This window comes from Lepidochelys kempii, chromosome 1 (assembly GCF_965140285.1).
Source record: "Lepidochelys kempii isolate rLepKem1 chromosome 1, rLepKem1.hap1, whole genome shotgun sequence".
Taxonomy (NCBI): Eukaryota; Metazoa; Chordata; order Testudines; family Cheloniidae; genus Lepidochelys; species Lepidochelys kempii.
In genome coordinates this window covers 109,418,624-109,442,739 of record NC_136380.1, presented here as the reverse complement: position 1 = coordinate 109,442,739, position 24,116 = coordinate 109,418,624, and the positions used below count along the sequence as shown (strand labels likewise).

Here is a 24,116-nt window from a genome sequence, read left to right as displayed (position 1 = left end):
CTTGCGCTCATTATCAGCAATGGATGGTTTTGCTAATGTAAACAAGACCCCAGAGTACCGATATATCTGAAGGGAACTCTATCAAATGTCAGTGACATTGTATAGCAATGTTTGAGCTGAGCTACATGCTATCCCAGGTGCAATACATACTCCTGGGGGAATTCTGCCCCTAAAAAGTCTGCACACATCACTTTAAAATCCTGCATATTTTATTTGTCAAAATAACACAAAATAAGCATGCCGGTTTCAATCATTTTGGTAATTTATTTCAAAATACCTGTCAGCAAGTATGTCTGTAACAATACAGAAAACAGAAAGCATCCAGGAAATGTTTTTTGACAAATAGATTCCTTACTAGGCATATTAATACAGAACTTTGAGTAGTTCACTTAAACTACAGTATAGAAATGTGTGTCCCACATCCCTCAGAAACAGTGCAAAGGCTCGGGGGGGAGTCAGAGGTAACGGAGGAGGTTAGGGAGAGGGAAGTAATTTCTGGGGGTGAATCTGGAGGAGTGTAGGGGAGAGAAGTATGGAACAGGTTTTTTTGATGCGGGGGAGGGATTGTTAGGGAGTTGGGGAGCCTCCCCCATGAAGACCCTGTCTGACCCCTAGTCTCTCCCATTCATTCAGGCACATCTGCCTCGTCTCTGTCTCTGTCCCTGTCCCCGCAACTAACTCTTCTGAATTCCAGCGTGAGACCCCCCCCCCAGCAGCCCCTGGGTGCCCCACTCTGTCATTCCCCACCTCACCTGGCCCCTCAGGTGTGCTGCTGTGAGAAAAACAGCCCCTGCTGTCTCCCTTGCTGTGGCTGGCTGCTTTGGCTCATGAGCCAGCTGCCCTCTCTTCTGGTGCCACAGCAGCCTCTGGTGGGCGAAAGGTGCAATTGCAGCACCTCTCCAGCAGAATGTATTATTATTCTGCGGAGATAAAAAGTCTCTGGAAGACATGAATTCTGCACATGCGCAGTGGTGCAGAATTTCCCCAGGAGTAAATACGGATGGCTGCTGCCCCTCCTCTGCTCTGGGTCCTGCAAACCCAGAGCTTATTTCAGTCTATAAAATGCAGCTATTAAAGAGTCTAGGGGCATGTGGAGTTTAATTTAAAACAACAAGCAAACTGCTCGCCCACATGCAAATGCATCATCCCAACACACCAAAATGTAAGTCCCCACTACCAGTTCACTTCTACCCTCTTAACCCATCCTCCGAACCTGATAAAATATCTTGACCTCTGTAGGCTGGCACTTTCAGGTTGTAGTGGACCAAAGTGGGCAGTAGGTTTCAGAACAGAAGCCCCTTCTCTGTAAGTCCTGTTGCCAACCTTCTCTTTAAACTGTATGACAGCAATAAATAAAACTCCCTTGCTCCCCATGAACAGAATTTGGTAGTCTGTGCTGCTCAATGTGTGGAGATGGAAGGGAGCAGTTTATCCACAACTACTTGCAGAGATGTCAGATTTAGAGCATCGCAATTCATAGGTCTAAACATGATGCAGCCAGGACGATACCGTTCACATGATCAGGGTTTCCAAAGTGGGTGTGTTTTAAGGGGCTTGCCTTCTGTTAATTGGGGCTGGCCTGTTGTGTTGGAGGGGCAGCCAGGGAAATATCTGCCTTGTGTGAAAAGGATGCAGTCCCAGATACAGTGTATTATTTTTGACATATATTCAGGCTGCCCCTTTAGTTCATTCTTCTCTGGTCTTCCCACTAACTTTTTCATCACTTTTAGCTCCTGAAGCATTTCTAAGCCCAGATCTTCACAAGGAAAACAGTTTCCAGTTAGCCTTACTTTGGGAAGCTGCTGGTAAAAACTGTTGATTGCTTTTCAAAATCCTTGGCTTGCTTTCAAGTCCTTTTAAGGTGGAACTTCACTGTGTATATGTGATCTTTCTGTAATAGATGAAACAATGCTGGCAAGATGTAAGAACACTTAGTATCACCTGCTCCTATTAAATCCTAAATTTGGTGGAGGTTTGTATGTCTCTTCCCTACTTTGAAACTGGCCCATTTTGTGTGGGCACTGTTGTAAGGCAAAGCTTCTGAATTAGTTGTCCGTCTGTGTTACGCTTTTATTCCATTTTTGAATTTGGTTAGAAAATGCCTTGCTTTGCATGAGGATATTATATGTGTGAGGAGGCTTTACAGGCCTCCAAATATTACAGAAGGATGTCAAGAGGTAAGACTTTTTTTTATTATTATTTAGAAGTGTGTGTGTGTCTGTGTGTTGGCATTTCTGGTGAAAGCAAGCTATTTATTTACTTCCATTATGTTAGTTTTATTTCTTTAGATTAGTTTAAAATGTCCCCATCCAAACCTCTGGGTGCCTAATGGTGTAGGATTTGGCGTAAAGCTGTGGTTAAAAATACAAAGCACTGCACTGAAATGGTTATGACAAATCCATCTAAGCATGTTGTACCTCCAGTTCCTCAAAGCAGAGTTTGCTTTTTCATTCACCTCTCATTCAGTAGCAGACTAATTTAACCATATTTTTTCTTCCAGGGCATTTGCTTATTAAAGGAAATCAAGAAAAAATGTCAAAATCATTAAAAAACTACATTACAATTAAGGTAAAATATTGTTATGAACTAGAGAAGTTCTGGTGCGTGCGTGTGTGTGTGTTTAATGTGCTACCATTCATTGTGGCCCTGATTCAGGAAAAAAATGTGGACAGGTTTAAATCATGTGTTTAAATCCTGTCCTGTAGAGAAACGCTTTCCCCAAATTTCCAGACCTGAAGAAGAACTCTGTGTAGGCTTGAAAGCATGTCTCTCTCACCAACAGAAGTTGTCTCTGTTCCTCAAATTGGGGCCTTTGTGCCCATTATGTCTTATTCAAGCATATTAACCTTTAGTTATCAGTAGGAAACCTGCTCTTACTTAAGGGTTGTTTAGCGTCCTAAGGCCAAGGCAATGAGCCATAATCAAAAGATATAGTTCAGTTCTGTTCGCATAGTGAATTTGATACTCCTGTCTTAACATACGTGAACAAAGATACATATTCTGGAACACAACATTCATACCATCTATTAAACTGGTCAGCAGACAAGCAGATATGAATTCATTAACATAGGTTATTCAAACTCTTTCAGTCTGGGGACACTACTTTTTTGAGACTTCATTCCTTATCTCATTTATAATGAAGCAGGATTTGATAATGTAAACCCTTTTATATGGAACTGATGTATTTTCCATCGCCAGTGTAGACGGCTGTTGTAGCTGGTATTTTTGTTTTAATTTAATTTTATTTATTTTACTGTCACTCTTCTTAACTCAAATAGACCTTTACCTCGTAGCTAATATCAAGTGCTCGCAGTGTTTCAGCCTGTGCGATCCTGTTAGATGATTACCGTATTAGAGAGGCATAGGCTCTTGCCAAAAGCAGCTTTCTTAGCTAACTCCACTGAAGCAGTTACTTCTGATGGCTCCTGTCTATATGTTTATTAGTGGGTTTAACCACAGGTTTTGAAGTGGTGCGGAACACAGTTTGTCCTTGATTACGTGTACAATTAAGCTGTGTTTAGCACCAGTTCAGCTGCACTCATTGCTGACATCCGTTGTCAGCAATGGGTAATTTTCCTCATGTAGACAAGGATTAAAAGGCTGTCTCAGCACATACATTCCTCTCTCTCTGCCCTCCTGGAAGACTAATTATAATCCTTTGAAAATCAGAGTGGAATGTGAGCTGCTTTATTCTTAATTCTCCTGATGCTGTCTGTGTACAGCTAAGCCTCATGTGCCCTAGGAAAATTATCCATTGCTGACAGTGTTGACAGTAATTTTCCTAGTATAGACAGGTGCTGGAGAGGAGTTGGAGGAATGAGGGTTAACGCAAAAAGCACAACTTCAAAAAATAGAAATAGTCGGCAGCTGCATTTCTAATGGAATGTTATGAGCTGAGAGAGAATGTTCCTGGGAAGGTGAAGAGAACTTTGTCATAGCAAATAGCATTTACATCCAGGGCAAGTCAGATACATTCAACAATAAATAACTACTGACCCAGCACCCCTCCCTGCAGTTCCCCAGGTGTACTTTTTCTTTAGTCTAAATATATATAGATTAGCCATGATTAATGAAGGTAATCTTGTCCTGTAGGTAATTTTCAGACCAGTGAACCAAACTTCCTCGCATTTAGTCATTCTGCATCATGAAAGCTAAACCCTATGTGGGACTTTTCATGAGAGTTCTAAAAAAATTCAAGGCTAGGATGACAATGCCTACTGCCATCGCTTTATCTCCCCTGCCAGTAATACACTGAACACATTGCAAATAGTCAGTGAGGCATGGCTTTCCTTTCCTGCAGCCATGTTTGATGCCCTTGATCAAGCTGTGCTTTTCTGCAGTATTCCACATGCACACACCTTCTGGTCTGTTAAAATAGCTATTCATATTCTCCCCCAAAATCAGTTTTGTATGAATATTTTCAGTTTTCCCATACACCCCCAAAGAGTAACATGAGTAACATGCTTTCCCCCAAAACATAGATTTGAAAAAAAAACAAACAAACCATATATACATACATACACATATCCATCTATCAAGATCTTCCAATTCAGATAATCCAGATGGGCCTTGCTCCAGCTCAGAGTTTTGATTCATACAATTTATTTCCTTCCTTAGGCATAATACTCTCCTACCATACACTACCACAGTGTCTTCAGGCACTTTGAGTTTACTAAGCTATAGAAAGTGTATAGAAAGATAATTTAGTATCACAGTCTGATTCTTGATTTAGCTTAGCCTTGATTGCCCCAATTATTTCTATTTTTATTTTAGACACTGTACGTGCTCGACATTTTGCTACCTTCACTGTGCCACTTGCTCTGTAATATTGAAACAGATGCTACATTTCTATATGCATTTCTTTGTTTTCCCATCTTTTCAGACTTGTACTAACTTCTCATTGCAATGCTATGGTTCAGCAGTACTTAGAGGGGCTACCAATTTACTACCTCTCATCTGCTAATTTAAAAGATCATGAATGTAGCATTCACTGTTACCTGCCACTCTTCGTGCTGAGAAGTAGACGGGGTTGTCACGTGGTTGACCATTTTTAAATAAACCATCACAATTTGAAATAGTTCTTTGGAAGACACAGTAAATTTCATTATCACAAGAATGAATTTTTAAAGCAACCTTAACATTAATCCAAAATGAGGGAGTTACCCTCTGGATGAGTAGGTTTTTGACAGGTCTGTATGGATAAATCAAGGTAGTACAGGAGAAGTTAACTTTCACACAGTCCTGATTTTTCCTTCTATTCCTACATATTCTAATCTAATTATAACATATAAATTAAACTCTAATCTAGTTCAACAAATCCAACGTTCTGTTTGTGAAGCTAGCAAGACTTCAGGGTACCTTCACCTTTCTGTTGTATCTGAATCTCAGCACAGCATTTCAGGTTTATTTTTCTCTTTGTCCTTCATACTGTGTGCTTGCGTGAGATGATCATAACAGTGAAAATTTAATTTTGAATGCATCTTTCAATGCTTTATATCGACAGCTGGCATATATCTGACATTGTCTTGTTTAATTCTGCCACAAATAAACTTTAGTTTAAAGTTGAACAATTAAAATAATCGTTTTCATACATTAAAACATTATAATGGCAAAACTGGATAATCAAAAATGTATTTATTAATCATTCCCAAAAGGCTAAGAAATGAACACAAAATACAGAAATACAAATCCCATCAAATACAAAGTGTAAAATTACACAATGAAGATCTGTTTAGACTATGTCTAGTATAATACTGATTGATTATTTGTTTGTTGATTAGGATTTTTTGACAAAGAATTCAGCGGATGAATTCAGAATGTTTTGTTTGCGCAGCAAGTACAGATCAGGTAAGAAGAAAAAGGGGCTGATTAGTTTGTCTTTTCACACAATCCTCCAAAATACTGAGGGGGTCAGCGCTTCAATGTGTTGGGTTATCTTCATGTGGAGTCTAACTACGTTAATTCCCACACGTAGAAGACTGCTCAGCACCTTGGTAATGTGTGCTGATCTCTAACATGCTGGGAATTTTCATGCTTAAACAGTTCACTGACAGAGAGATCTTTTTGCTGCTTAAATAACTTCAGCTATTTGTAGGAGCTACACTTTTCCGCTGCCTCAGTGGATCCTTGCTCACGTTAGGGGTATGTCTACACTACAGCGGCACAGCTACGGCGCTACAGTTGTGCCGCTGTGGCACCCTAGGGTAGATGCTCACCTCGTTGATGGAAGGAGTTTTTCTGTCGATATAGTTAATCCACTCTCCAAGAGGTGGTAGCTAGCTCAATGGAAGAATTCTTCTGCATCTTCCCTTGGGGTTAGGTCAACCTTACTCCAGTGCTCAGAGTGCAACACTTTTTACAGCCCCTGAGGGACGTAGCTAGGTTGATCTGTTTTTTCAGCGTTGACCAGTGCCTTGGTAGCCGAAGGCTCTAGGAGTGCTGTTTATTCCTAAAATATTTCACAGAAAGGGATGAAGAGAGAGTTAAGAATTAGATCGACCTAGCTAGGCTACTCAGGGCTGTGAAAAATTTTGTGCCATGAGCACCATAGTTAGGTTGACTTAACCCCCAGAGTAGATGCGACTAGGTTGAAGGAAGAATTCTTCCAACCTACTGCCTCTTGGAGAGGTGGAGTAGCTGCTTGAATGGAAAACCCCCTTCTGTTGATGTAGGAAGTAACTACCGTGCTCAGCACAGCTGTTGTGCCGCTGTAGACTTAGCCTGACTCTCAGCAACAGACCTCCATTACTAGGGAAAATAAAGAGCAAATTCTAGAAGAATCTGGATGCTGAGCAAGCCCTAAGTGTGGATGTGTGTGAGGTTTTCTGCGGCAGAAAATGGATGGCATGCTCCTCACCTCAGGGTCTCTGCACCCGTCACAAGACAAAATTAGTTTTGAGCACATGAATGGGTCCTTGATATGCACCTCAAGGCATTGGAGCCCTGAACAAACGTGTTCGTTTGTTTTTATAAAGAAATGGAAACCCAAACTACATTATTACATCGTACATACGTATTTTATGGCTCAATAGCTCAGCCAAACCTTCTAAAGCTGACCCTGGGGTGAGGAGAAGTGCCGACTGCCCTGCAGCTGATGAATGGTTACCCATCATTTGCTAGAGCCTCATTAGTTCATTTACAGGATGTGAAGACTCACTGCAGTGAGTCTGGGCTCTTGTGCACGTCTCATCTGATAAAGGATAAGGACATAAGAAACCTTATGATTTGGAGTCCAGTGGGAAAAATGAGAATCTGCTGATGTAACCTACAGAAGCAAACAGATACGTGAATGACTGCTGCCGTCTATACAAAGTGGGCACGTAAGGTTAATAAGGCAGGACGTGCTGTGGGACATGGGACTGTTCTAAGGCCATGTCTACAGTACAGAGTTATGATCATTGACAAAACTTAAGTAGACTTAAGTTACTTTAATAATATCAGTGGAGCGCATCCACGCAACACTCCTTTTTCAGCTGAGCATGTCCACAGTTGTTGCTCTTGCATCAACAGAGCACTGCATTATGGGTAGCTATCCCACTGCATCTCACCACCCTCTGCCACTGGGAGCTCTGGGAATGGATCGTGGTGCATCATGGGGACATGCTCACTGTCCCACGATGCAGTTCATTCCATGCCATCATTCCATGGGCTTCATTTCATGCTGTTTTTCAACAGCCCTTGTAAACTGTGCACCCTTCATCTCTGCCTGACAGCCTGGATTCTGAGCTGCTGATCATCAGGTGATGAGTGTTATGAACACAACACAGATGGTCCTGCAGTATTTCATGAGCTGCGAAACAGAGTTCATCGGTAATGCCTGCCCAGCTGTCTTCCATGGAAACAAATAATTCAGGATTGCTGCTGGCATTCACGGACTAGCTTGCTACGGTGGACTGTCGGGATCACATCGTGGTGCAGGTCTGGGATGATGCGCAGTGGCTGCAGAACTTTTGGATGCACAAAGCCACCTTGCTGTGTGCAGAGCTCGCCCCTGCCCTGCGGCGCAAGGATACCAGACTGAGACCTGCCCTCACTGTGGAAAAGCAAATGACAATCGGTATGTCGAAGCTGGCAACTTCAGACTGCTTACCAGTCAGTTGCGAATCAGTTTGCAGTTGGAAAGCCCACAGTGCGGGCTACGGGAATGCAAATATATAGGACCATTAATTGCCTCCTGCTTCGAAGAACTATGACTCTGGGTAGTGTGCAGGAAATAATTGATGGCTTTGAGGCAATGGGATTCCCTAACTGTGGCGGGTTGATAGATGGCACAGATATCCCAATTTTGGCCTCCGACCATCTTGCAATGGAGTACATCAACCAAAAGGGCTACTTCTCCATGGTCTTGTGGGTGCTGGATTACTGGGACCGTTTTGCTGACGTAAGTGCCGGTTGGTCAGGGAAGGTGCATGATGCAGGCATCTTTAGGAACACTTGACTGCATAAAAAGCTGCACACTGCGACTTTCTTTCCAAACCAGAATTTTCCAGTGTGGGAATGTGCAAATGCCCATAGTGATCCTTGGAGACAATCCCATGGCTCATGGAGCCTTACACGGGAAACCTAGGCAGCAGCAAGGAACACTTCAACAACAGGCTCAGCAGGTGCAGAATGACCGTTGAATGTGCCTTTGGCTGATTTAAAAGGTTGCTGGTGCTGGTTTTTTTCGCCGGTTAGATCTCAATGAGGAAAATAATCCAGTGATCATTGCGACCTGCTGTACTCTACATAATATTTGCTAATAGAAGTGGAGTTCTCCAGGGGAGGGCTGCTGAGGCTGATTGGCTGGCTGGCTGGCTGGCTGGCTGCTAATTTTGAGCAGCCAGATGCCAGGGTAATTAGAGGGGCACAGCGGGAGCCTGTTTGAATCAGGGAGGCTTTGAAGGAGTATTTTGACAGTGATTCCCAGTAGCGTGTCTGTATGTGATGGATTTGGCTAGGCTGCCATGAATTACCTCTGTAGTGCTCACTTCTTGAGCATTATTGCAAGGAGCAAATATTCCTACCTACAGCCACTGTGTTTCAGTGTTCACACTGAGCGATGTATGTATGTCACAAATAAAGACTCAGTTTATTTCGAAGACTCAAGTTTAATAATCGGCTAAAACACAAATTTTCAGACAAACGGGACATGAAAATGAGGAACAGTCTTGCAGTTAGGGCTCTTACAGCTGGGTGTAATTCCAGGTGTGGCATGCATGGGGTACCGTGAGGAACCGGGAATACGCAATGAATGCGGTTGGGGAGTTTGGGGAGGGCATGGACTGGAGTTCTGTAGTGGCCAGAGGGGGAGTTGGGCACGGGTTTGCTCTGATTGCAGGCTAATGAGGGACTTCAGCATCTCCGTCTGGTCCTCCAGGAGCTTTATCATCCGTTCCTGCCCCTGTGAACTTCCTTGGCTGTCCACCCTCAGTCTTTCATTAATTGTCCCCCTCCACGCTCATTTCGCATCTGTTGACTGCAGCAGTTCATGAAACATATCCTCCTTACTCCTCCTGGGTTGCTGCCTTACCTGATGGTGGTGCTCCGCTGGTGTGGAGGAGTGTGTTCTCATGGGGACATCTGCAGAACGCAAAGAAATAATGAACAGAGACAGTATTGTGAGTGCGTTGACAGCCGTGAATCACAAAAGGTACACATACACCTCTTTCTCACTGTCCCTTGGCTAGCACACAGGTTGCCGTGAGTTTGCGGGGAGGAGAGTGGGCAAGGGAGAAAGAGCAAGAAGGGACAAAGGGTGGTTTGTGAAGGGGGTTTATTATAAGCAGTTGGGAGCCTATTCTGAATATTGGTACCCCTTTCCCCAGGCTATAGTAATCGAACCCGATATCTCATGCTTAAGGGTAACCCAGGACACAAGGGAGCATCTCCTGCATGCGTGTGACTGCAGACTGGTTCTGTATGCCCCTTGCCTGTGTGCTGCTCTGGTCCCTGCAGCAGTAATTGCCAGGTGATGCATCAAAGTTTCCTAGAGCAAGAGGAGAAACGAGGCAGCTCTCCCAAGGAACCTTTGGCAGAAGATTGCAGAATACCTACAGGAAAGTTTTTCCTAGAGCTCACTCCGGAGGATTCCAGAGGCATCCCCGTGTACATGAACAAACTTTTCTGCCCTGGCCCCACTGTGTCAATGCACTGGCTCTGTTTTTAATTTCTGTCCCGAATCCCTCCTCTACCATATAACTAAGTATATGAGAGCTCAGTCTCGTCTCACCATGTGCTATCAAAGTAAAATGAGCACTTCCTGGAGCTCCCCTCTCCTGCATGCTGTGCGCCATACTCGGAGTGCTGGGACTGGCTAGACCCCTCCAGAGTGGAGAAGAGTTCCTGACTCACTGCGCCACCGGATGACCCTGCCGCCTGCTCCACTTTGTCCTCCGGCTCCACCTTCTCGTCCACCACTTCCTCATTGGGGTTGAGTCCACTGGCCTAGCTGCCTCCAGTCCCGCTGAAGTATCCACAGGGCTCTTGGCAGTGGAGGTGGGATCGTCACCGAGGATGGGCATCCAGCTCCTTCTAGAAGCAGCAGGTCTTCGGCACCGCGCCAGAGCGATGGCTTGACTCGCTTGCCTTCTGATACGCCTGCCTACTGCGTGTCCTTTTCGTGCCCCTTCTCCTGCGTGGCGCTAGCAGTCAACCCATCAGTATCAAAATTCTTACGGCTGGTGCAAAGCTGCAGCTGCAGAGCCTCTTCTCCCCATGTACTCAGCAGATCCAGCAGCTCCGGTGTGCTCCACGTGGGAGCGTGGCTGCTGGGTAAAGCCATCACGGTCGGCTGGGAAGATGGGGTCAGCCTTTAAATGGGGGAGGGGCACGTACCTGTGTACCTCCAGGGCAGGAGAGTTCAAACTGCTGGCCAGAGCGGTCATGATGGGCATTGTGGGACACCTCCTGGAGGCCAGTTAGAGTGACATAACCTAGTGAAGCGTCTACACTGCATTGCTCTAACTATGTAGCAAAAAGCTTTGCGATGCTCGTTGAGATGCTTTTATTATGTCGGCATGGCAGGGGAGTTATAGTGGCGGGAGAAGCATTTTCAGTGTGTACACCTCCACTGTTTTGTCGACAAAAGCTGACTTGTATCAACAAAACCGTGTAGTGCAGACAAGGCCCAAGATAAAAAGCCAGAGTCTGTCCCCCTCTCCTGAGTTAGCTTTGTGTGTGTCTGTGCATCCATCCGTCCCCACTGTTTAATTCATTTTTAAAGCTTCTTTTACTACTTGCTTCTGTATGCTGCCTTTTGCAACTGCTTCCGATATAAATTGCTTAGTGCAGAGAAATTCTGCCTGAGTTCTTTGTTTGTACCTCCTTGCTCTCCTTTGTTTGTTCCTCAAAAAGCTCTGTTGGCCTACATTTGACCCAACGATAGCTGTCTTTAAGAGGAGGCATATTCTAGAGGTTAGAATACAGACTTGGGAGTCAGGAGTTGTCAGGGCTGATTCCCCACTCTGGCACATCGAGTGCAGAAGGTGGAGGCTCGCAAGGATTTTAAAAATTAATACTGGCCACTCCAGGCTTGTATTAAACTCCCAAGGTTACAAGCTTCTCTCTGACCTTGGATGGGTAGATGCTGCCACTACCCAAGTGCAAAAAAACCCTTTGAAACCAGAAAGGCGCACTGGGGAATTCCTTCCTGTGGGGTACCCTCAAGCCCTCTCCCCCCCCTACACACCCCACGGAGAAAAGCTGAGAAAGAAAAACAAAGGAAATCAGCTGTTGCCACCAGCTAATTAAACAACATATGCACAAACCTCTTAGGACACAAAAAACCCAATCCTGTTTTTAAAAAAGGTAAATTTTTTTAAAAACAAAAAGAAAGAAAATACATCTGGAACTTAGGCTTTTGCTAGATTTAAAAAACCCACTTACAAAAATGAAACATCAAGAATAACCTTCCTGAGGTCCAGTTTAAAGGTTACAAGCAAAACAAAAGCATTTGGGGTTAGCACAGAAGAGTCCACAAGCCAATAAGAAATAAACAGAAATAAACCTAATCATGTCTTCCTTGACATTCCCTAATTTACTTACATATCTGGGGTTTCAGATAAGCAGTCTCTAGGTATGATCTGATGGTTTTTCATACCTGGCTTTCAGCTTCTCACAGCATAACTGCTCCCTGTTCCCCTCTTTCCCGGAGAACCATAACACACAGACAAAGGGAAGTTTTTTCCCAATTTTAAAAAATTCTAGCCCTCCCATTGGCTCTTTTGGTCAGGTGCCCCTCCTTTCCTTTTACCTGTGGGCTTGTTAACCCTTTACAGGTAAAGCAAGTAGAAAATAGCTACTAAGAGGAATTCTATAGCTAACAGGCTGGCTGGGTGTCCACAAAAGGGAGCTACCTCCCACCCCCCGGTCCCCTTTATTTGTCACAGGAGTCTAATGGTCTAGGCCCATTAATGAGCTCCTGAAACTCTGAGATATGGACAGTGGTTAACCACTCTGCTTCTCTGGCACAATGGAGCTGTCCACCAGGATGATAAAGCTTGTTTGTTCAGGAAACAGAACTTTCTCAGGGACTTCATCCAAGGTGATTATAGACATGAATGAGTGGACATAAGAAAACAAGAGCTGCCATACTGGATCAGACCAATGGTCCATCTAGCCCAGAATCTTGTCTCCCAACAGTGGCCAGTAACAGAGCTTCAGGGATAGTGTACAGAACAGCGTAATTTTGGAGTGATGTACGCCTCTTCTTCCACTCTAGAACTAAACACATTTGAACTGGACTGTGCATCTGCACTGGACCATACTTGTAGTATAGGAGATAGGCATAAATCAGTGAAAAAGAACTGCTTTATTCAAAGTGGACTTCACTGTATTAAACATTTATCATGTGTGCTTATCTTACAGTTCCTGTGACCAGAGAAATTCATTGAGTAATCTTATTGGATAAAAACTGATATCCAATTTCTGTAACTTTTTTACCAAAAAAAAAAAAAAAAAAAAAAAAGTAAATGTCTGATTTGAAAAACACAGTAAAGTTTTATTTTTGAAACCAATCTTAATGCGACGTTAAGACCGATTTTATTCACCCACAAGTTGAGAATCTCTCAAATATAGAGCCAGATTTTGACCTCTATTATATTGGGGGTAAATCCAGAGAGATTCTGTTTAAACTGTTAGACTTGTTTTTGGATTTATATTGGTGTCAGTGAAATCAGGTCTGGCCTATGGCTTCCACCACAGGTTTTTCTTGCACCTACTGTTTATCTTTCTTAATGGTGTGTGCTTTTGTTCAGTGTTGTGTAGTCATACAAAGCAGACCCTTGTAACATGTGTGCTTGTGCGGCCAGAGGGAGGGTGCCATGGAAACTGTAGGGCACACTAAGCACTGATATAAGGAGCAGTACACTATAATAAACTATACTTTGGGTGTAAGTTAGTCAGAAAACAGGTATATGTGGCAAAGCAATGTTCCTTATGTTTAGGGCCGCAGGAGGCTCCCAGAGGTTTAGGTGGGTCTGATCTCCGCCAGAGCAGCTGTGCAGGAGGTGGACAAGTCCTGTCCCTCCCCAGCCCAGCCGGAGCTAGGAGCCCCCTTTGCTGGGGCACTCCTAGGAACAAGGGGACATCGGATTTCACAGGGAAGGGCTTATTTCACAGTCCGTGATGTGTTTTTCACAGCTGTGAAATTGGTAGGGCCCTACTTATGTTCAGTGGGTATGTCAAGGCCCTGTACCTTACTCTGACTTGATTCTCTAAAGGATTAAGTTTAAATTCAGCCCTGATGTTGGTGGGTGCAACTTCCAGTGGCCATAACTCAATGGGAGTAGCGCCCACTTACATGAGAGCTGAATTTGGCTCCAATATTGCAGTGTAAGTTAAAACATGTATAACTTTGTGTAATTTAGGAAGATGATCCACAGCTGACAGCTGATGTCAGTGATGGGTGCAGGTAGACTGTTGCTGTCCATGGTTTACCTGCAGGTGTAGCCAAAGACGGAGTGTTCTCAACACTATTTCAGAAACTATAGTTCAAACCTGAGCAGATTTTTTTTCTTCTATCTGAAGCAAATATTTATTAGTAAGCCCTGACTTTAATTGTAGAGCTTTCACATGGGCTAAAACTAGAATCCCTCTTAGTGGTATGATGTTATCCCACATTGATGGACTGAAGATGATGTTATGGTTAATTAAACATGTATGCCTCTTTAAAAACAGGTAAGTATTTTGTGTTACACATCAGGAGATGTGATGATTTATTTTTGATTTTTATGAGTGAGTTGTATACTTAATTTTTTTGGTGGTAATTACAAATATGGCTGATTTAACTATTTTTGGGTGCCTACTAGATGGAAAAATTCAGTATGTGAAAGACTATTGTAAAATATCAGATTCTGCTTCAGATAGTTTTTCTCAGTCTTTGGGCCATTGTATTTGCTTTCTATAAATATGTGCTGTGCCATTTTTAATTACTGGATTGTTTTAGAACCATTAAATCTAATATGCCTAAAGATTAATGTTTTTAGTTAAGTTTGTAGGTAATTTAACAAAACTTGCTGTGACAGATAAATAGTAAAGAACTCGTATTTCTTGTAATATTTTCTCATGGCTCTGTTTCCTCTATATGTTGCACAGTATCTTCTGTATCATAACATCTGAATGAATTTTTTATTTTCTTAGCAATAGAATTTGGTGATGACAGCATGAATGACGCAAAGAACCTCCTTCAGGCCATCTCGTCTTTTATTAGTGATGCAAATGCTTATATGAAAGGACAGCTGGTGTGTGATCCCATTAGGGAAGATGTACTGTGGGAGATGTGAGTGCAAATATATATATTTGATCACTGGAAGATTCTGATTATAAGAGTGATAATATGTGAACTCCTGATTGATTATGAGGGGTTAAACTTTGTGCCACACTGCATGTCATTAAAAAGCTGTACAAAAATCCACCCGGTCAAGATAAAGGGGGAGAGTGAGAAGCAATATCCTCTTCCTTTTCGCTTTCCGATTGCTTTTTTCCCCTTTCTTCCTTAAGCTGATACACTTGTGCATAGTCTACTGTGCTCTGATGCATGGTGTATATGTAATGTAGCCTTACCTAGGTTGCTTTGCTCCTCTTGAGTGACATAACCTCTCAATTGAATTCTGACATGGAGGAGAGGAGAGAGTGGGACATGGAGAGGACCAGAAAAAAGGTGGTATAGGGAAGAATGAGATCACAGCTGCATGGGGCATGACCCTGAAGACACAGAGTGATTTTGCTGTGAATGAGACAGAAGGTGATAGGGAACCAATGAACAGAACACAGTGATGTGATGATGTTGTTTTGTTTCCATGCACTTGTGAGATGGTGGGCTGCACCCTTCTGAATAGACTGGAGCAATTTTGGGAGGCCATAGGTAGGAGCTGCAGTAATAATTTGAAGTAACAAACACATTACAGTGCGACTGAACTGTGCATTCAAGTAGTGGAAGTGGGCTGTTCTGTAGAAGTTTTAGTCAGCATTTGCTTGTATGTAACAGTCATTTGCAAAGAGGAGTTGGTGGCTGAGGCTAGCAAGATTGTGGTCCTGAAGGGCAAGTGGACAGGTCATAGTTGAGAGAAGGAGAATGAGCTCAGTGTGCTGCTGAGGGAGCGTCTCTGGCCAAACAGGAGGATGTCAGCAGCTGGTAACAGTCAGTTGAGGAAAGTTAAGGCAGTCAGGTATTGCAGTGTTTGGGACAGGAGGAAAGGAAGCCGAAAGGGGATGTCAGTGAAGGATTCATAGGATAAATAAATTTGGGTGCCAGCAATGTAAAAGTGGCTGAGAGTAAATAGGTGAGTGATGATGTTAATGATGGGCAGTGGTAGATACACAAGGGAGAAGGGACCCTAGGGGGACCTCAAGAGCAATGTTCTAACCTCTCATGAGCAATTGCCACCAGGCACAGAATGGCTACAAAGGGAGGAGCAAAACAGTTAGTAGGGAGCCAGAGATGCCAGCATAATGTTTGAGGCTCTCAAGAAGGCTGTGGTGCAATCATTCATGTCAAATGACGTACTGAGGTCAGTGGGAATAAACAGAGGGTTGATTGGCAGTGTAGGAGAGGGGGCCATTGACAGCCACACACTGTTTACAAGTTGCCATTTATCCCCTTTTACTAATAAATGCACTGGTAGCATTGATTCTTCCACTGGAGAAGAGAGGGCAAGAGCACCTCCCAAATTGACACCCCGAAGCTTCTCTGTCACAAAGGGCCTTTCCCTCTGAGCCAGGTATCGCACAGACGCAGTGTTTGGTGCCGAGAAAAGAGAGCTTGCTCCTGAACCTGTGTCCTCTGATGCGGCATAAAAAGCTCCTCGCTGACGCCAAGTCCGCTCTTTTGCAACGCTTTGGGACACCACATGTGACTTGGCTCCTGCAGACAGACCCACAGTTAGCGTGAAAGATGGACATTGTTCATGTAGCCATTGACAACTGTGAATTGTGATGTCCTATTTCCCGAGTGGATGTAACGGTTCAGTTTTGGATAGACACAGCTTTCCCCTTTTACACTGAAAAATTTCTGCTCTTCTGAGAGCTGTAGCATTGCCCATTATGGTTCAGATAGGAAGAAAATGACAGTGTCATTTAGATGACTCCCTCTGGCTGATAGATGAATTCAGTACTCTGCTAGCAACTTGTCCATCTTAACTTACACGTTACCTTTTCTTTTTTCAGACTAGCCAACACAAAAGCAAACGTAAAGGCTGCATTTGCAGATGACTTTGACACCTCCAGGGCTGTTGCTGCAATTATGGACCTCATTCACCATGGCAACAGACAGCTTAAGGCTGTCACTAAGGTAACCCATTAGGATACAGAGATCAGAAAATGACAGCTGTCTACAGTCCTACTGTTTAATTCAGACAGATTAGTTTATTGTTCACACACAGACCTGCAGAAACAAAGCTCTACAAATTGTTGACCTTAAAGACACACATTTATCAAGACTGCATCTCTAGAATTCTGTACTATTGTTTTCTGTTTCACTGTGTCCAAAGCACGTTTCTCTCCTGCTGCCTCATATTCATAGGGAAGACTTTTGAAAGACACCTGAGGGTGTTGTTATGTGCCAGAGGCTTTAATGCTTGTTGCACATACCTGCTTTCTAGCCCCATAATACCGATGAGAGTGGACTGGGGATTGATTGATTTTGTAAAGAAGTCATTGTTATGACCAGGACTTCCAAGTGCATGGGGTGGCAATGGCGGTTAACACAGCACCTGTTTTATTCAGCCTTCACAGTTGCCTCTGCTACTTGCAAATAATAAATCCTGTCTCAAACTGCCCCTCTAAGGCTCCAGCTACCCTTCAGATCATTCACTGGCAATTTGAGGCCCCATTTAAAACCTGATGCTGAAGCAGAGGAGGCTTTGGGTGGCTGATTACAAGAGTTCAAGGATGGAAATAAAGCAAAAGCACAGCCCTAGGGACTCCTGGGTTCTGATCCTAATTTTGGCAATGATGTCATCTTTGGTCTTGGGTCAAATACTTAACCTCTCTGCTTCATTGTCCCTGACTGCTTAATTACCAGTCTCATGGTGTTCACAGTTTGTTTTTACTGGGGCTGAGAGGGGTGAGGATGAATGTAGTAATAACTCATTTTCAGATTTTTTTTAAAAACCCCATCTCCTTTGAGTCCTGTAGCAGCACCAGTCCTGGAGATCTGGACTTAGTCGCCGTCTTTTCCTTTCTTTAGAGAGCTCTTCTCCGAGCCACTGAGTCAGTCCAGTTGGTAGTTTAAGTCCTGGATAACCCAGCTGTTTGAATTCCAACAAAACAAGCCCCCCTCGTCCTTTGGATCATGTTGATTGTTTCTGAATTTCCTTTAATTATCAATCTTTCTGGTAAGGTTGTGCCCAGTACTGGTTGCACTATTCCAGGGGCAGTTGCACGCAGCTGCTTTGTGCATCTCTTTGAACATTACTATTTTCCGTGTTTTGTTTCCTACGGAGTATCTGTGTGTTGGGTTTTTTTCTCTAAAGGTACGTGGACGGTTGTTACCGCAGTGTGCAGAGTAGTACATACCTGCACGTCCTCCTAGCCCAGAGCTAAACAGCAGCATGGATGGTGAGGCAGAGGGTTAGGCAAGTAGAGTGCCCTTACGTGCCAGAACCTTAGGAGATGTACCCTACACGGCTCCCTGTATGCCCAAGCAGTGCCTCCAACTTTTAGCAGTGTAGCCTTTCCCCACTGTCTGCACACCGCAATGGCAAGTGTGGACACCACCTGCCTTTCACTGCAGTGTCTAGCTACACATGTAATCTATAGTCCCTGTACTCTACACACACAGCCAATATATATGGGCTTGCATTTCCCTAAACGGAACTTATTTCATTGTTTGCTTTTTTCCCATGTTCCTAATCGCTCTTGATCCATTTGTATCTTTTTTTTCCTGGCTGCTGGTTCTAGCTCCTTCCAGTTTCGTGTCCTTTGCAAATTTCAAGCTATTTCTGGCTTATCCCAGTCATTAATGAAGATGTTAAATAAAACCTCACCAAATACCTCATTTTGATGCATCTCACTACACCCTACAACTTAATATTTTGCCGTTGTCCTTTGCTAGCCAGCCTTAGTCCCCGTAAATCTTTTCTCCTGTTCTTGCCATGTTAATTTTGAATGTTGAGCTCATGTTGGATAAATAGAAAAGGAGAAAGTGTGCCTGCATCCGTGTTTACAAATGCTGCTCCTCGGGTGACCAGTACTTGCAGACAAATACTGTCAGGGTGTCTGAAAATGGCTTTCACAGTGCCTAACTCGTCAGGACAAAAGGTGATGCTTGAAGCAGTTGATGTAATTAATTAACCTGAAAAACCTTCAGCTGTTAATTTGGTTTTCATTTTTCTTCATGCTCATAGGCCTTGTCTACATGGGAAAGGGTGTGTGTTTTTTTTAAATAACCTAGAGCGGGAATTTAAACTGCAATAGTTATGAGTCCCTGGCATGGACACTCTTATTCCCATATAGGAGTGTCTATGATTTAACTTAAAAGCTTTCCCAAATGACATAAGTGAAACTGAAAAAAATTCCACTCTTCTATCAGAATAATTTTCCATATAGGTGGATTATACTAGCATAACTAGTAAAATTTTCCCATGTAGTCAAGGTCATAGACTTCAAACTGTATTGGCAGCTTGAGGCCTGCAATAAACCATATGGGTAAGCCAGCTTTGTTTTTGTGATTTGTAACAGGAAGGTGGATCTCCTAGAAGCCCTGTTGTGTATGGAAGCATGCTTTCCTATATAGAGGACTTTTTTAACACTGTTGGAATATCTCTTGGAGACAGACAGGTATGAAACCGCTCTAAAGATCTATCATGGGTGTCATTGTTTGTATTATAACAACAATATAGTAGCAGCAGAACATTTTACAAAAATATAAGCAAAATGTCGATGAAACTGGTGGTTCTGATTTTTGTAACTGATGCAGAAACACCGAGGGAAGGATCTGCACTGATACAGATGTAAATTATGTGGTTTAGAAGAGAAGGAAAATTAAACACAGATGAACAGTATAGAACAAAGCATGGGCTGAATTCTGCTCTTGAATATTCCTGCGCATCTTCTATTGCGGCATTGGTGCAGTGGAAATGAGTTTGGGGAGTGAAACAAGAATATGTTTGTGACTGAGGTACATAAGTACTCGATAAGATCGAAATAGGGAGGAAAAGGAAACCAGTGAAACGCCAGAGCAAGAGTGCTATGCGGAGAGATGCTAAAAGCCAAAGGCAATAATCCAATATTATATATTTAAAAAATAAACAGGACAGGAGCTGTTTCAGGCTTGTTTTCCATGGATCCTAAAATTCGCAGATGCTATTAAATTCTAAACAGGGAGCAAATTTCCTTTTGTGAGGTAGCAGATCCATACTGTAATTTTTTATAGTGTGTACACACACGCAGCTATTCATTCACAAGCCTTTTAAAATCAGTAACTGTTCAGCTATAAATTGAGGTGGTTCCTTTATATTACTGTGTTAGAGTGGCTTCTGAACAGCTGTGTATGCTAGGAGCTGGCTGTAAGTCTATGCATTTGTCGCGTTATTTTTTGGTGTTATACTGTATTTGGGGGAATCGTGTAATTTTCATGTAGGACATTCATCTGCATTCTGTGGCCTTTGTACCTAGCTCGGTACATGCTTTTCTAGCCTTTTGATGCTGTATCGGGTTCTCTGGGGCTTCCAGGTGGTGCGAGGTAGGATTAGAAGACAGAGAACTCTGTGCCTGGTTTCTCTGGAAGAGAGTTCGTTGTAATTGAATGGAAATGATGCCTTGATAAAGGGATGACAGTTTGTTTGGGTCTACTACAAACATGCCAGATCCACTGCCTTTAAAAGTGGATTAAGCTAATTTGGGAATAAGAGCATCCACAGCTGGAGTTAATCAAGAATAGCTATTCTGGAATGACTTCCCTGTGTAGACAAGCCCGGAGTAGTTGTCTGAGTTTGCCACCTGCCTACCCATTGTTGGATGGTAAAGTTTCTGTAGGCATCTCAAAGTCAAGTCTTAAGGAGGGATTTGGAAATGGATAAGATGCTGGTGCAAAGGTGCCTCACAACAGTATATCTTATTTCCCTTCCTATACCAGAAGTTACATTAGCATAAGCACAGTTACACCATTATACCTGTCCAGTATAGCTAAAGCCATACAACTTTGGGTATGCCTGCACTGCAATAAGTGTGATTGCAGCATGGACTAGCAGTACTTGCTCCAGCTTTAATCTAGATCGCACAGTTCAAAATACCAGTGAAGACACGATGGCATGAACATGTAATACGAGTATGTACCCAGGGTCCCTGGCAGCTTGTAGAGGCTGCATCACTGCAACAACGCTACTGGTTTTAGCTGTTAGCTTGATAAAAGCTGGTGGAGGTTTGCCAACCTGTGCTGGAATCAGACTCCTGATTGCAATGTACACATGCCCTGTGTGTAGACAAGGCCTTACTTCAGAGTTGAATGAATACTGCTTAACTCATTTTCTGATGCAGTGTTTTAACGCTGCTGCTCTTGATTTATAGGTTGTTCCAGAAAACAAAAATTCAGCTATGCTTTGCAGTGTGATTGATGAGCTAGTGAGCTTCCGTGTCAAGGTGCGTAATTATGCTCTTGCTATGCCTGGAGCAACAGAAGCGGTGCAGGTGGAAGAAGGTACCATTCTAGCAAAGGAAACAAAACAGGAAGAGAGAGAGAGAAGACGGCAGTTACTGCTGGAGCGAGAACTCCTTTTGCAAGCTTGTGACAACCTACGGCGAGACCTTGCTGCATTTGGAATCAACATAAAGGTTTTGAGAAAATATTGTCTTTGTAACTCCTTTAGTAATTCATAGAATCCTAGCACTGGAAGGGCCCTTGAGAGGTCATCTAGTCCAGTCCCCTGCACTCATGGCAGGACTAAGCATTATCTAGACCATCCCTGACAGGTGTTTGTTCCATCTGCTCTTAAAAATCTCCAATGATGGAGATGCCACAACCTCCCTAGGCAATTTATTCCAGTGCTTAACTACCCTGATGGTGAGGAACTTGTTCCTAATGTCCAACCTAAACCGCCCTTGCTGCAATTTAAGCCCATTGCTTCTTAACCTCTGAGAATAGGACAATTTTTCTCCTTCCTCCTTGTAACAACCTTCTATGTACTTGAAAACTGTTATGTCCCCCTTGTCTCCTTTAATCTGCTCATGTAACATACTCTAATTTTCTGTTTTATGATATATTTAATTCTGCATTCTACTTTAAATATCCCTCATGACTACCAGTCAAATTGGTAAATCTGAAAACTCCATTACTGGCCTGGCCTGTTAAGAACTTCACTTGTTAAACTGAAAGTGCCTCTGAAGAGTTCATTTCCCAAAACTGCAATTGAATGGCTAGATAATAATAGTAGTCAGAAGTGGACTATCATACTTTTCCAAAAATATTCAACCTCATGTCATTCTTTTGAAGTTTAAAGAGCTCAAAATTAGGCAGTTTATTCTCTTTTAGTAGCCATAAAGGAGGCATATTTTGTTTTGATTTTGCAAAAGTTTTAAACATGAAAACTGACTCTGATAACTTGTGATTACTTCAGTGTGAGAAGGTACACACTAAATATTTTTTTAAAAATAGGCATTACAGTATGTTCATCACCTCATCCAGTATACAGCTATCACAGAATGTGGTCTCAGCAATGTTTTAGAACTGAAGTTGCAATATTTTTCTCATGTCAATGCCATATTATTTAAACTAAACAGAGGAGTGTCCAATGTAATTTACGATCTGTTCTGTGAATAGATGGGACCACCTTTTTTTTTAAACTTGATCAGTAGTGACGCTAGATTATTAGAAAGCCGTATTTCCAAGTACCTACTTGTTTTTTTTAAATGTAATCAGCATTTTTGCCTTTTGAGCTTAATACAGAATGTTTCAGGTTCATTTAGGCTGCTTCTAGGGATTTAAATAATTTAACCAGGTACAAAGTACTGTGTGTAATCAAAAACTTACTGGGTTTGACCCACTTATTTATTCTTACAGGACCGGGGTACTACTTCCACATGGGAAGTGGTGGATCAGAGAAGAGCAGAGCAAAGAACGGAAAATGACAGCTGATATAGCACAGGGACATGACTGGACTGATCATGTGGCAGTGAATGCTTTAGGAACCACTGTGAATTAATTTTTTTCCTAATCAAAAAAGAACTCTGCAGAAACTTGTATATCTATTAATAAATAGTGTTAACTTAAATACCTCTCTGCTTGCCACAACTTGATTTTTCCCTTTGAGAAGGCGTTGAATCTTTTCCTGCATGTATTGTGAAATAAGCTGGTAGTAACAGAAGTAATGCAGCAACTGTAAAAAGGGGAATCTATAATCCAAGTAATTAGCCTATGAGCTGGGTTTGGCATGTTGTAAATGATACACTTGATACTGTTCATATAAAAATTGCTATAGATGGTCAGTAATAAAAGGGAATGGGTACAGAGGATAAACCATCTTCAGCTAAAAGTCTCTTCAGCTTCTGCAGGTGCTGTGTGACTAAGCCACTGCAAATGAAGTACACAACAGTTTTGCTTTATTTGCTATATTTTTATTTCCTATGGAAAGAAACTTGCTACATTTCCAGAATCTTTTAAAATTAACTTGTAACAATTTGTATACAATGGTGAATAACAAAGTTACTTCTGTGTATAGTTAAAACAAAGGCAAATTGAAATTTATACTAACCTCTGATATCAAGCAATTTCATTTTGGAAAAAAAAAACAAAAAACCAAACCCAAAAGGTCTTATTTGATTTGGCTTTACCTACAAATGTAATTTAGAAATAATACTTCTTACATACCAAATACAAAAACCTCATTTTAAAATCAATTCAACAACTGTTTTAAAACTGTTTAACTTTTTTGATTTTAGGAATTAGAGTTCAAAAGTAATTCCAAGGGGAGAAAATGACAATAGCTTCTGTTCCCCAGGGAAGTAGACAGTTTACAAACTGTCTTTGGTAAAATACTGCAAAGTCTTTTCTTAGGAGTAAACAACTGCTCTAATTTTAAAAGTCTTAGAACCCCAACAGAATAAAATGAGCAAACATATAAAAACCTATTTTAAAAATAGGTTAGCAGTTTAGAAAGAAAAACAAAAACGCATTGGGGTGAGGTAGTAGTCACAGTGCATCCAAAAATATGAATTATAAGGGCCGGAGCTACTCAGAACAGCCTTTCTGATTGAATGTGTTTACTGAAGGAAGTTATTACAAGATGTGAAAGTGCAATCTGACTAATATATAGGGTACTAAACTCTATTCTAGAAATAAGCTACTGGAAAAATGGTTTAAATGAATATGTAGCATCTAATAATTAAGTTTGCAAAATTAGTCCCTATGCGGTAATGAATATGCACATTGAGTTAGATTGTAGGTTTAAACCATAGGGCAGTAAGTTGGTACTTACTGAAACGTACTTCTGACTTCCCCCCACAAATTAGTTTTACCTCAGTATTAAGCTGTACATCCAGAAGTTTAAGAACCCCTGTACTGCACAAATCTCTCTCAACTTCTGATTTATTCCTGCCTGCCATCTACTCAGCCAGCCAGCGAGAGACACGCACGGAAGTGCTGACCTGTCCTCCTTGACACTAAAGCGCTGCCTCTGTTAAATGATGATCCACCGAAAGCCTTT

The 24,116-nt window shown here is 42.3% G+C and overlaps 1 protein-coding gene across 8 annotated transcripts in view; it reads left to right on the top strand.

Moving 5' to 3' along the window:
* CARS2 (cysteinyl-tRNA synthetase 2, mitochondrial) overlaps positions 1 to 22,689 on the top strand; it is a 66,228-nt gene extending 43,539 nt beyond the window's left edge. For 7 of the 8 annotated variants that reach the window (XM_073349878.2, XM_073349860.2, XM_073349846.2 and 4 more), the window contains 7 exons: positions 2,501 to 2,568; positions 5,781 to 5,847; positions 14,620 to 14,758; positions 16,645 to 16,768; positions 19,159 to 19,257; positions 20,986 to 21,249; positions 22,475 to 22,689. In XM_073349878.2, the coding sequence (XP_073205979.1) occupies positions 2,501 to 2,568; positions 5,781 to 5,847; positions 14,620 to 14,758; positions 16,645 to 16,768; positions 19,159 to 19,257; positions 20,986 to 21,249; positions 22,475 to 22,549 (836 nt within the window). In that variant the 3' untranslated portion in view covers positions 22,550 to 22,689. The remainder of the gene's footprint in view (positions 1 to 2,500; positions 2,569 to 5,780; positions 5,848 to 14,619; positions 14,759 to 16,644; positions 16,769 to 19,158; positions 19,258 to 20,985; positions 21,250 to 22,474) is intronic. The other variant, XM_073349849.2, reaches the window with a different exon arrangement.
* The last annotated feature ends 1,427 nt before the right edge of the window (positions 22,690 to 24,116 follow it).